This window comes from Poecilia reticulata, linkage group LG16, assembly GCF_000633615.1.
Source record: "Poecilia reticulata strain Guanapo linkage group LG16, Guppy_female_1.0+MT, whole genome shotgun sequence".
NCBI classification, from domain to species: Eukaryota; Metazoa; Chordata; class Actinopteri; order Cyprinodontiformes; family Poeciliidae; genus Poecilia; species Poecilia reticulata.
The window spans coordinates 16928957-16942256 of NC_024346.1; the positions used below are offsets into that span (position 1 = coordinate 16928957).

Sequence of the window (13300 nt, forward strand, 5' to 3'; positions counted from 1 at the left end):
AAAGTGTGGCAGAAAAAGCTGCACAACGAGGAGAGGTGACCGGACCCTGAGGAAGATTGTGGAGAAGGGCCGATTCCAGACCTTGGGGGACCTGCGGAAGCAGTGGACTGAGTCTGGAGTAGAAACATCCAGAGCCACCGTGCACAGGCGTGTGCAGGAAAGRGGCTACAGGTGCTGCATTCCCCAGGTCAAAGGTCAAGCCACTTTTGAACCAGAAACATTGGCAGAAGCGCATGGCCTGGGCAACAGAGAAGCAGCACTGGACTGTTGCTCAGTGGTCCAAAATACTTTTTCCGGATGAAAGCAAATTTTGCATGTCATTCATAAATCAAGGTACCAGAGTCTGGAGGAAGACTGGGGAGAAGGAAATGCCAAAAGGCCAGAAGTCCAGTGTCAAGTACCCACAGTCAGTGATGGTCTGGGTGCCATGTCAGCTGCTGGTGTCGGTCCACTGTGTTTCATGAAGGGCAGGGTCAATGTAGCAGCTATCAGGAGATTTTGGAGCACTTCATGCTTCAATCTGCTGAAAAGCTTTATGGAGATGAAGATTTATTTTTTCAACACAGCCTGGCATCTGCTCACAGTGCCAAAACCACTGACCATGGTGTTACTGTGCTCAATTGGCCTGCCAATTCTCCTGCCCTGAACCACATAGAGAATCTGTGGGATATTGTGAAGAGAAAGTTGAGAGACTCAAGACCCAAGACTCTGGATGAGCTTAAAGCCGCCATCGAAGCATCTTGGGCTCCATAACACTTCAGCAGGGCCACAGGCTGATTACCTACATGCCATGCCGCATTGAAGGCTGCAAAAGGATTCCTGACCAAGTATTGAGTGCATAACTGAACATAATTATTTGAAGGTTGACTTTTTTGGTATTAAAACACATTTCATTTATTGGTCAGATGAAATATGCTAATTTTTTGAGACAGGGATTTTGGGTATTCATGAGCTGTATGCCAAAATCATCAGTATTAAAAGACCTGAAATATTTCAGTTGGTGTGCAATGAATCAAAAATATATGACAGTGTAATTTTTATCATTACATTATGGAAAATAATGAACTTTATTACAATATGCTAGTTTTTTGAGAAGGACCTGTATATGTAAACAAATCCAAGCTGATTTGCAAAAATAATTGTTTTGTTATTGTTTAACAGCAAAAATAAGCTATTTACAATACAAATGTTATTGCTATTTCAATTATCAAAAATGATCATAGCTACATGACTGCTCCCAGCCATTTTGGTACCTTGAGCACAAATGCTTTATGGTGCGCCGCTACTGATTGGGAACTGGCAAATCCTCCATTTTCAGTGCATTTCTCCATATTTTCTGAAGGAAAATTAAGCCCCGCAAAGACGAGAAACAATTAGGAAAAAATTTAGGAAACAAAGTATAATTAATTAAACATAACATAATGGGGAGTGCAACACAGCACTAGAACTCATCATATAAACTGTTATTAGAAGACGAGTTACTGATTTTACAAGCTGTACTTGTTTGATGAAAACGCCTTTACAGAGGCAACTCACCCGTATAATCATGACAAGTTTTGTTTTCTAGAGGAAGATTAATGATGAGGAGATTATTAAGCCCAGAAAATCCTCAGAGTCTGCAGAACTTTGTCACATTAAATAATAATTTCAGATTAACAGTGCTGGTTTGGAGTGAATCTTTCTTGTAGCAAGATGGTCGAAACAGTTCAACATGGGATCATTTCTCATGTCTTTGTTGCTTTTATATTGATAATTTTTTGTGCGTTTTATTTGTTAAAAGAAGTATATCATTGTTGCCGCAGTGAATAACTAGCAAAAGACCCATACATTTTACATTATACAATGGAAAGAGAGTAAACACAAGTAATTGGATAAAGAAAAAAAAATCAGTTTTGCAGATATGATCTATCCTTGTGTCTTCAAGAATTACTGCAAAACTGACAAACATATAAAAAAAGCAACTTTTGAATCCATATGACTTCATTAAAGCAGTTATGTAATTCTAAGTATCAATAAAGAGATACTGGAAATAACCCATTTTTTTGCCATTTTGATTCTAATATTTCTCCTGTAGTTTTCTAAATGAACTCAAATCAGCCGTTTTGGACTTGCATTGAAAGCAATATGCAAAAAGTGCTGATGATTACATTTATAGAGCAGAAATCACAGAATCAGCAGTCAGAGGGCGTCAGAGTGATTCCAGTGAAATGGGATGACTGTTGTTTGCTGAATTTGTCATTTATACTTCTGTATTTTTAGTCAACTGTAAAGTCTACTAGAAGTACACTGTCTACATTGGTGTTCACAAAAAAATTATGTCTCAAAAATTAGAATATCATTATAAATCAATGAAAAAAGTTAAAAATTGTTTACAAAGCTGCCTGTTTACCAAATGCTGTATACTAGTGTAACAATAACAAAATTAAGTGTAAGAAAAACATAATCATTAAAAGGTGCACAGGAAACAGGAATAGCATCTTCACATAATGCTACAATAAATCAGTAATTCATATTATTCATAGTATTAGGTGTATATACTGAACAATACAGTCAGCAGGCTGACATTTCTGAATTAAAATTTAGTTTTTACTACATTAATGTCAAATTCACATTTTCCAAGAAGCTAATTTTTGGTGTTTCATTTGCTGTAAGTCATAATAATTAAAATAAAGTAGAATTAAAACTCAAGAGTCTTTGGAATGACTTTCACGTTTACAACTAAATTACTGAAATAAATGACATTTTCAAGATCTACATTTATAAAATTACATTTCCACTGACCTGTTTTCAGAATACAATCAATTTCTGCAATAACTGCTGCATATTACGAACTCTTAATGTGTTTGCTGAATGCTTACAGTTATGTGTTATGCTGACTGTGAATTTGTTAATGCTTCATCTGTCACATAACTGGTTAAATAAAAACACAATCGGACCTGAGGTAAAGCAGAGAGGTAAAAAGAGCTATTTCAGTTAAATTTTCATTGATTTTTCGCAGAATTTTGTCCTATGAAAAGTTTAAGAAATTCAAAACAAGTTTTGTTTAACAAAAGAGAAGCCTTAAAACTTGACAAAACACACATCTCATTCTCCTTTAGTGAAGGTGTTGACTCCAACAAAATATCTAAATCCATAAAAGTCATAAAATACAAATCAAAAACCTTCACATGATTATTTTACAAGACTAAGCTAAAGCACTTCCCCATTTAAAAAACTGCTGAGCAGAAACAAATAAAACAAGTTTAGTGTTATGTCTAAAATAAAAATAAAAAGCAGAAATAAAAAGAATCATTTAGAAAGTATTAAAGTGAGAACTGGAGATAATAAATGGACAGAAGATAATGTAAATGTCTTATCAAGACATCATATGAGAAATAGCTTTCTGTGATCTGAAACATTTAATTGTAATGACAACTAAGAATTTTTTATGTTTTTTTTGTCTAGTTATATGATTTTCAGTTGCAGTGATTCACATTTTATCACTAGAGTGATTTGAATGTCTTCAATAATGGAAGAGTAATTAAATTTCACTAAGTCTTAACTTCATGTGCAAGTAAATACTGTGGAAAAACAGTTAAAGCCATAGTTTTTCATACCATTTGAATCATATATATAAATCAAGAAATGTATTAAATGTGTTTAATATTGTGAAGGGTGCAGCACTGGAGGCTGTAAGTCTCAAAGAATGTAAACTCAGCAGTTTCCATTTCAGTCATGCACACACACACACACAAAAAAACAACACCTTTAAACTAATGTAACCCTTCACTTAATAAAAACAAGATTATGTTGAATTCAAGTAGCTGTTGAATCTTTGTCTTTTGAAATGAGTGTGTTTCATAGCAGAAAAGAGTTTTGGAGTGTGAAAACTTGGTTGATTTGAAGTAAAATGTGTATAGATATATAACACAAAATAGTTAAAGTGGTGCAGTTGGTAGAGCTGTTGCCTTGAAACAAGAAGGTTCTGGGTTCGATTCCCAGCCCCGGTCTGCATGTTCTCCCTGTGCATGCTTGGGTTTTCTTCGGGTACTCCAGTTTCCTCCCACAGTCCAAAAACATGACTGTCAGATTAATTGGCCTCTCCAAATTGTCCTTTGGTGTGAGTGTGTGTGTGCATGGTTGTCTGTCTCTCTGTGTTGCCCTGCGACAGACTGGCGACTTGTCCAGGGTGACCCCGCCTCTCACCCGGAACGTTAGCTGGAGATAGGCACCAGCACCTCCTTACCCCACTAAGGGACAAGGGTGTAAAGAAAATGGATGGATGAATGAAAATAGTTAAAGATTTTGTGGAATTTCGAATGTCTTGAAATATCTGAATGTGTTTCATAGCAGAAAAGAGAGTTTTGGAATATGAAACACTGCTTGATTTAATATATATATTTCTATTTTGCCAAGTAATTCTCCTCTTTTTGTTTTCTTTGTATTGCAACTAAGAATCAAAGTTCCACTCAAACATACATCAGTCTTATGTTGCTTAATACATGCAGCTATGAATGAGAACTATTTTATCAAGTTACGGGTTGATCAGGTTAATGAGCCTCTAGATTTAGCTTATCAAGAGATAAAAACAGCACCGTTAGCAGGTCTGATAAAAAAACAAAAAAGAGAACCAGATCAAGGAAGTGTTCACAAAAATGACTGGACAGAGTCATGATATGACTGAGTATAAAAGCACAAACCTCTCAGAGCTGCATCAAAGTCTTCACACTGATTTCTAAGGTAAGGCCACTATTTTTAACTTTGGCAAGAAATGTAATGGCTAAACATTTTTACAAAAGCATCTGTTTCTCTACTGTTTCTTTTCAATTTCCTTCAAGCTGTATTGAAAGTGTGGTTTTAGATCAGCTCGAGTATATTTGGGATTTCTAAAGAGCAATGGGATCTTAACGTTTTCTACATATTTGTGTCTCTTTTGTTAGATGAGGCTGCTGCTCTTAGTGGGAATGCTGACAGCATGTGCTGCAGTAACCAATGGTAAATGGACTTTTATCATTCATGAAAAGTAAACTGTAAGAATTATAGCTGGCTTGTTTTAGATTTGCTTTAAATTTTGAGCTTGTTAGAATTTTTTTTTTGTTATTAATGTTTTTATAGCATTTGTTTACCGTCTACTAAACCTGTCAAAAGTTATTTTTAACATATCCTTTAAAAAAAGGCAACTTCTATTATTCTCTGTTATTTTCCTTGCAGATCTGTCTGGCAAGATGTTCACCTTCCCACTTGAAACCAACACAGCTCATGTGAAGCTAAGAACTACAAAACAGGATTTTAATGCAGTAACTGTTTGTCAAAGGTATTGTAGAGTAAACTTTTTACCATGCAAAAAGTTGGTAAAAAGTTACCAAAAACTTTTAAAAGTTACCAAAAGTTTTTTAGAGTAAACATGGTAAACTTTTTACCTTGTAAAAAGTTTTAACCTCCCCTCTGATAAATTCTTGTTAACTTGCTTCCAAGCATAAAAAGTTCATTGACATTTTTCAGATGGTCTCAAGCTGTAGCTTTACGAGAATTTTGAAGATTTGTCAATGTTTTTGACTGCCTTGTCATGTACCTGGTCATGACCACAGCAGTGCAATAAATGTTTAACAATTCAAAAACAGTGAAAAGTGGATGACAAAAGAAAAGCTTTTGAATGAAAAAAGAAATCTTTAGCAGATGACCAGTGTCCCAAAGGTCTTTGTTTAAGAAATGTAAAAAAAAAAAAAAAAAAAAATCAAACAGACATGCTGTTTCCTTCAATAATGCATTTGATGATACTTCAGCTGATCATAAAATGTATGCATGGAAATCTTGTGAAGAAATCTTATGTCACGTGGTTTCAAAAGATTTCAAAAAGTAAAATCTAAATTAAAAATAGTGGAGGGTTTGATTCTTTCAAACAATTCTGTAAAGGAACCTTTATATATATATTTTATCTCTGTGAAGTATATCATGTAACAGGCGTTGTTTTTGTTTTCCCCTCAGATCCTTTACAGACCTCCAAAGATCCCACGTCCTATTTTCTTTGGCTGTACCCAGTTTTTCCAATAGCTTTATGGTTATGTGGGATAGCGCTGACAAAGAATTGGAGATTTATACCCACGATAAAAATGCAGTATTTGGAAAAACTGACTACAAGATAAACACATGGCACTCTGTCTGCGCCACCTGGGACTCCGCGTCTGGACTGGTGCAGCTGTGGTTGGATGGACAACCATCAGTTAGAAAATTTACCAGCTCTGGATCAAACATCACAGGATCTCTCATAATTATGTTAGGGCAGGTAAATTGTCAGTCATCCTCCATATTCCATAATTCTTATTAATATTAAACTTCACAAATATATTTCAAAATAGTTATTTTTTGTTAATTACTTTTAAAAACAATTTTCCAACAGGAGCAGGACAGTCATGGCGGCGGGTTTGACACCAAGCAGTCCTTCGTTGGGATGTTGTCTGATGTCCACATGTGGGATTACGTCCTCTCTGCCTGTCAGATCCAGAAATACGTGGATGAACAGAACTTCACTCCGGGAAATGTGCTGAATTGGGCGGCTCTGGATTATCAGCTAGTAGAAAAAGTGATGGTGGAGAATAAAGTAATGGTTTGTATTTAAACTGTCAAATTAATACCATTACTAAGAAAAAGTCTCAATCATAAAAGAATGCCTGATATTAAATCATTGCTCTTTTTATATTTTTTTGTTGCTTCTTTTGAGACATGCTTTTCATGGGAAAAGAATAACACACTCTCCACCCACTCACATTCTCCTGTGAGCCCAAGCACTGGTATATAATGAGTACGACACACTGTCTTCCTGTCACACCACCAGCTTTTATGTGAGGGAGAGGTAAATTGTAACTATCTGTTCTTATAAAAGCTTTGTTTTGCCTATTAATAAATGAGAAATGCCTGTGAATAGACTGGTGTCTGGTGCTTTTCTCCCTCAGAAGAGATACTCGATCGTCCAAATTCGCTTTTAGACTTGAAGAGTTAACTTAGGCATCTCGCTATCTGTGGTTTGATGGAAGCAAAACATAGTCCAGAACCGTAATAGATAACTCAGATTGTTCTCCCGAAGATTAACAATTAAATGATCTGGTCCAGGTGATAATTGTTTATAATATTGCAATATTATTGTCCTGTTCTTGGCCCAGTAATCAGATCACCCACCCTCAGTTTGTTTAACTCGATCTACTCTATAACAACTGAATCCTGATTTGTGTACCATCACTTCTCTTTATCTTCTTTCTTGTTCATAGCAAATCCCATGGAGACGCCACGCTTGCTGTTAGCAAGTTTTTAGAAAAAATCACGAAGGAAATCCTTTCTCTTAAGTTTGCATTCAGAGTTAAGATTGTAGTGTCCTTCTGCTGTGGCCTTAAAAGTTTTGTGATTCATTTCAATAGTTATCATCTACTCACCCATACACTAAACAAGGAGTCCAAGATTATTTTATCTGATTATTTCATGCAATAATTTAATTTGTCCTCGATAGACATTGAAACAGCCTGCATCTAATCTTAACGTGAATCTGATGCTCCACCAAATGAGAAGCATTTTCTCTACTTTTAATTTACTGTAGGACAGTAGGAAGCTTCATAAAGTTTAATTTTTGCTAAAGGATTTTAGATGGTATTTATGTAGAAATGTGAATCAGCTGTGTGACATTGGTCTCAGTGAAACGTCATTATGTCCACAAACTCTGATAATCTTTCACAAATCTAAAAGGGATTTAAGAAACACCTCAGTTGTTGGCATCTCAAACAGACAGTAGATACACAAGTTTTACTTCAACAGATACTTTGTAAAATGGTGTGAGGTAATCTAGACTTTTAGCCATTTTCTAAACTGGCACAAATACAAACTAAAATGAAAGCAAATGCAACATAAGGGAGAAACATACACATTAAAGAGCTAAGTACAAGTAAGTTCCACTGATGCATATAATATCACTTCTCAAGACGGCTAAAAGCAATAAGTTAATTATGTTGAAGCTGTACAGCTTCACATGTGCTGAGCACTAATGATCCATGTGCCAATGACTTGATAAAGTAAAAAAAAAAAGACTAAATTCAATAGTCACAAAATGTGATAATGGTAAGCAATTTCACATCAGGTCAAGATAATTTGCATGTCAAATTATTTTCTTTCTACATTCTGGAGGAATTTGTCTATGCAGTTTTTGCCAACAAAAAGCAAAAAAACATTAATGCAGTAACGTGATTGATTAATGACAAGAAGTTTTCTGCTGCAAAATTTTCCTGCCAGGAAACGGTTTGCAGTAAAAAGCCCTGAAGGGATATTCACACTTAAAACTTGTGTAGCATGTGTAAACAAGGGAAGTACCGAAACTACAAAAAACATAGAACATACTGTTAACATCTGTGCTGTGGGTTTAAGAAAAAAAATTAAAAATGTCACATTTTAGGCATTTCCTGGATGTGCAAGAACTATTTCGACATCAACATAAACATCCCATAGTTTGTGTGTCAAAGAGGTTAAGATTTCTGTGTGTCACAAAAAAAGAAGAACTGGTTTAAGGAAGTTCACACTGAAAACTTTGTTGAAATAGGGAGGATGTGAGTAGAAACATTGACTCTGTCCATTGGTGCCAACAAAGTCACTGCACAGGTTTTAAGGTAAGAGCATGAATTCAAATTCAGCAGAAAATTAATCAATGTCCATATTTACTATTTTGTCTTGTGTTGTTTATTGGAAAAATGCAAAGGACACTTTAACTTTCAGGTTTGTGTGATGAAAACTTGTCAGTAATGTTAATTTTATTCTTTAATCAGATGAAGGTGCTGCTTCTGCTTCTGATGACGACAGCCTGTGCTGCCCTAACACAAGGTATTTCTTATATACAGTATATCTATGCCTATATATATATATATAATCATGTTTACTTCATATTAGAAGATTAAAGAAGAAAATAGAATAACTACTTGAAATGATTATCTTAACTATTAAGTGTGTATTTTTTGCAATCTTGATTGCCTTTTGTAATGAACTAAAGAAGCTACAGATTTCACAGAAAGGTCAAGCATAGCAAACAATAACTATAACAAAATGGGAATTTTACTTGTTATTTTGTACTTCCTGGCAAGAGAAAACAGCAATGCTGTTTTAATCTGTCATTTAAAGTATTTCTAAGAAAAAAGGAAACCAGCAAAAAACAAAAACAAAAAAAAAAACAATAATAATAATAACTGAATGACTTTAGTCATTTGTAAACTGCTTTTGCCTTTGAATTATGCATAATGTATATGGCTTGCCATAAAATCATGCTTTACATTTAGAATATTTTGGTCTCCTGAAAGATATTACAAATTTTTCTCCCTATTTCCCATTACTTTCAAAAGATAAGACTACATTTGACATTTGCAAATCAGGTATTCAAATGTGTTTATGACTAAAATAAGGAAATATGAATACATTTTACATTTTCAGATCTTTCTGGTAAGATGTTCACCTTTCCACTGGAAACCAACAGTGCTTATGTGAAGTTTAACACATCAGGAAGAGATTTTAATGCCATAACTGTTTGCCACAGGTACTGCAGCTTTAAATATGAGTTATGTAGAAGAACATTCTTCATCCTTGTGAGTGAGACACATTATGCAACGCTTTATGTCTGTCATTGTAACAGATCATTTACAGACCTCAAGAGAGACCACGGGCTGTTCTCCTTGTCCACACCCAATAATGCCAATGACTTTTTGATTTTCTGGGATAACACCAATAAAGAAATGGAGGCACACATTAAGAATAAAAAGGCTGAGTACGGAGGCCGTGACTACAAGCCCAACACGTGGCACTCTATCTGCACCACATGGGACGGGACGACTGGACTGACACAGCTGTGGTTCAATGGACAGCCTTCGATCAGAAAATTCACAAATTCTGGGTCAAGCATTGGTGGACCTGTCAATATTATTGTGGGACAGGTAAAATTTCCTTTATTCACTGAAGAATAGAACAAACAACTCGAACATTTGTCATTTTTAGTCTCTGTGCAATCTATGAGTCACTTTATCCATTTTTTGACAGGTTGATAAGCATAAAAACTTTGAAACAAAATAGAACTAAAGTTGGGTAAATTTAGGTTAAACTGGGTAGACTTCGGTAAAATTATAAAATATAAGTAGATCATTTATAATTTGTCACTGTGTCTTTCTGTGTTGAGAAGATCTCCATATTACATCAAAACTACCCATTCTGGTTTTTTCACAGTGAAATGTTTTAGGTCATCAATATAGTATATCTGTGATAACTGGTGGTTTTGACCTTAAAACTCTCCCATAGAGGCCATTTTTGCCCTATCTCTTTGCTATTATTGAATTATGAATACTAACCTTAACTGGAGCAAATCATGCCTGCAGAGTTTTAGATGCTGTACTTAGCTACTGTATGACCTCATAAGTGAATTAGAGAAGATTAGGTAGGCTGGCCAATTCTGGCAAGGATCACGACAAACCCATGTTTTCTCTGTTTGTGGACAATAATTCTCACTGTAGTTCGAGTTTGTTCCAAATAGCTGTACGTTGATCTTAGCTTTCCAGAATCGCAAATATCAATGGCACTCCTGGCAGTGCCTGTGATTCTTTAAATAATGGGGCCAAAATGATCAAAACTCAAACACCTCCATCTCGTCAGACAGGTTCTGTTCAAGTGGTTTCGTAATTGTACAGGTAATCACACCCAGGGTTTGCAAGTGAACTTATGTGAATCACAAAAAATCTAGCATTTTAACGAGGATGTAGAGGCTGGTTTTAATCCAAAATATCATACACAAATGATACAGTTGTCTTAACATAGACCACTGTGATATAAACAATGTTAAAATTTCAAACAAGCAGTAGCTTAACCCAAAATCAGTAAAAACCTCTGCATTAAACAATTACTTATTCAATAAGCAATAAAACTGAATAAGCAACATTTTACTTTGGTCATGATGCTTCTTAGGTGTTCAAGGTTCTGGCTAAATGCTACAACTACTGGATGTATTGAGTGTTGCGCATATTGCATGTATTTCTGTAGGAGTAAATATGACCTCCTTAAAAGTTCTAGCTTAACAATTATGTTTTTTTCCCCATAAATCTGTTGCACAACATTTCATATTAAAGACATCTAAGCAGAACATGTGTTTAGTATTAAAAGTCATGAGCTATCGCACAAAAAGCTAATCTTTACAGACCAGTTGAAAATGTGTGGTTTATAACTTTGATGACATAACATTTGATTCAAATCATTAATGGCCTTTTTTTTCTATTTTTCAATAATAAAAAAAACCATTAAAACTTTGCATTTCCAACAGGAGCAGGACAGCCATGGTGGCGGGTTTGACATCAAGCAGTCTTTGGTTGGCATGATGTCTGACGTCCATATGTGGGATTACGTCCTCTCTGCCTGTGAGATCCAGAATTATGTGGATGAACGAAACTTCACACCAGGGAATGTGTTGAACTGGAGGGCTCTGGACTATCAGATTGTAGACAAAGTGTTGCTTGAACATAAAGTAACCGTTTGTTACTAACCCATTTTAGAACAATTTGATCACAACAGCAACTCATACATTTCCAGTAACCATTATTGAATCATTATTTTTGAATTATTTGCTTAACTATAGATTTGTGATTGGCATAACTGTGAATTAAATTGGACGGTGCTCGTTTTTTGTTTTTTTTTTTATTTCAAAGTATCATTTAAAGCACTTAAAAACATTTGTGTGAAAAAGTAAAAGTTGTCTGGAATACGTAATTCTCTTTTGTGCAAATTTGTGAGTTTTTATTTACAAATTAATGATTTTTAATAATTTAAACCCTCCGGCGGTCTTAAGAAACGGGGTCTTTTAGACCCCACAAGTTTTTTACTCTGTGCACGGTCCAGCGGCGTATTGACCGCACATTAACTTTTAGAAAGTTTATTTTTCGTCTGCGGTTTCAGCCATTGATGGTCTGACGGGACAAGCTGCCCACTTCCTCGCTGCCAAACCGTAACATTTTCCGTGCTCCTCCTGAGCCTCATGGTAAGTCTGCTAATATATCAGTTTAACCAAAAAATGAATCATGGCTTGATTTAAAAGCAGACTACCTCAGTCGTCTTCTTCATCCACAGACGTTCTTTGAATTATCATCCATTCCAGAAGTGATGGAAATGTCTCTATAACATGACATGAGCAATTAAAAATGTGGAAAAAAACTGAGAATTATACACAATTACATTATGAAGAAAAGAACTTGCAACTTGCTCAAAAGAATGAGTTTCTATGATGTGCACAATTTCAATTCTGTCATGGGAAATGCAAAAAATTGACTTAGGAAAACTGTAAAATCTTGCAAACCTGCAATAAAATAGGCATGACCTTTTTACAGATATTTGATCAATTTTTTTAAACATTTCAGGTTTTTGTATTGTTTATTATTCACAAAGTTCTTTTATCGTCCTAAGTTCACCCACAAGTTATCCTTTTTATTCTGCTTTTATAGTACAACTTTGTCCGAAAACGGCAGGACAACTATGTTTGCTTCAGCTGTTGCACATTAGAAACAGATAAATGCTGTACAATGTGAATTACTTTCATTGTAGCTAAAATAAAGATTCAATCTAGTACACACACAGTTCTAGATATGTTTGTATCTAGAAAACAAACATATAGAAATTACAACCTCAATGTGTAGATACTGTATATGTAGGCATTTTTATTATTAGATTTGTTGTCCATGAATTTAAGGTTGACTCTAGAATTTGACTTTTTATATCACTACGTTTGTTATTTTAAATAAACATGTTTGTATCATTTATTTAGAAAGCATGACGAAAAAACGACCATTGTAAACAAAGAGAATATGAAAACAAATCTGAACAAAGTTTTGAAAAAAGAAACAGGAAAACACTTAAATTTGGACTTTGCTTATTATGAAATCTAAGCAAAGGTTTGACAAAGTGATGCTTTGTGCACATAGAGTCTGAAAAAGTTTGACAGTCAATGTTTTGTTCAAAAAATAATCTAGAAGAAACACATCTAAATATGTTCTATACAAGAAATAGGTACAGTGCTTTTAGAAAGCATATACAAAATAAGCCAGTTGATGTTGCAATGGAAAACATAGAGGGGTCATAGTTCCAAAGTCTAGGCCTGCTTAGTTGTTGATTTTGAACAGATTCTGAGCATGTAACTCAAGAGTAGATCAGCAACGTGTTTAGTGAGAAGCCATAATAGCGCACGTCTCAGTAAATTAGAATTTTATCAAGAAGTGTATTTATTTGAATTATTAAAAGTGAAATTTGTGAAATTCTTTAGAGGCAACATTCAAGC

The 13300-nt window shown here is 34.8% G+C and overlaps 2 protein-coding genes across 2 annotated transcripts; both read left to right on the forward strand.

Annotated features, from left to right (window-relative positions):
* The first annotated feature begins 4636 nt into the window (after positions 1 to 4636).
* Positions 4637 to 6902, forward strand: LOC103478631 (jeltraxin-like). Its single transcript, XM_008432600.1, has 5 exons — positions 4637 to 4719; positions 4920 to 4974; positions 5191 to 5293; positions 5965 to 6262; positions 6377 to 6902. The coding sequence occupies exons 2-5, from the start codon at positions 4920 to 4922 to the stop codon at positions 6593 to 6595; spliced, it is 675 nt and encodes a 224-aa protein (XP_008430822.1). The 5' UTR covers positions 4637 to 4719; the 3' UTR covers positions 6596 to 6902.
* A 1627-nt stretch (positions 6903 to 8529) lies between these two features.
* LOC103478632 (C-reactive protein-like) lies at positions 8530 to 12596 on the forward strand. Its single transcript, XM_008432601.2, has 5 exons — positions 8530 to 8621; positions 8778 to 8832; positions 9433 to 9535; positions 9632 to 9929; positions 11300 to 12596. Exons 2-5 carry the CDS (start codon positions 8778 to 8780, stop codon positions 11516 to 11518), a joined length of 675 nt encoding a protein of 224 aa, XP_008430823.1. The 5' UTR covers positions 8530 to 8621; the 3' UTR covers positions 11519 to 12596.
* Positions 12597 to 13300: the final 704 nt, after the last annotated feature.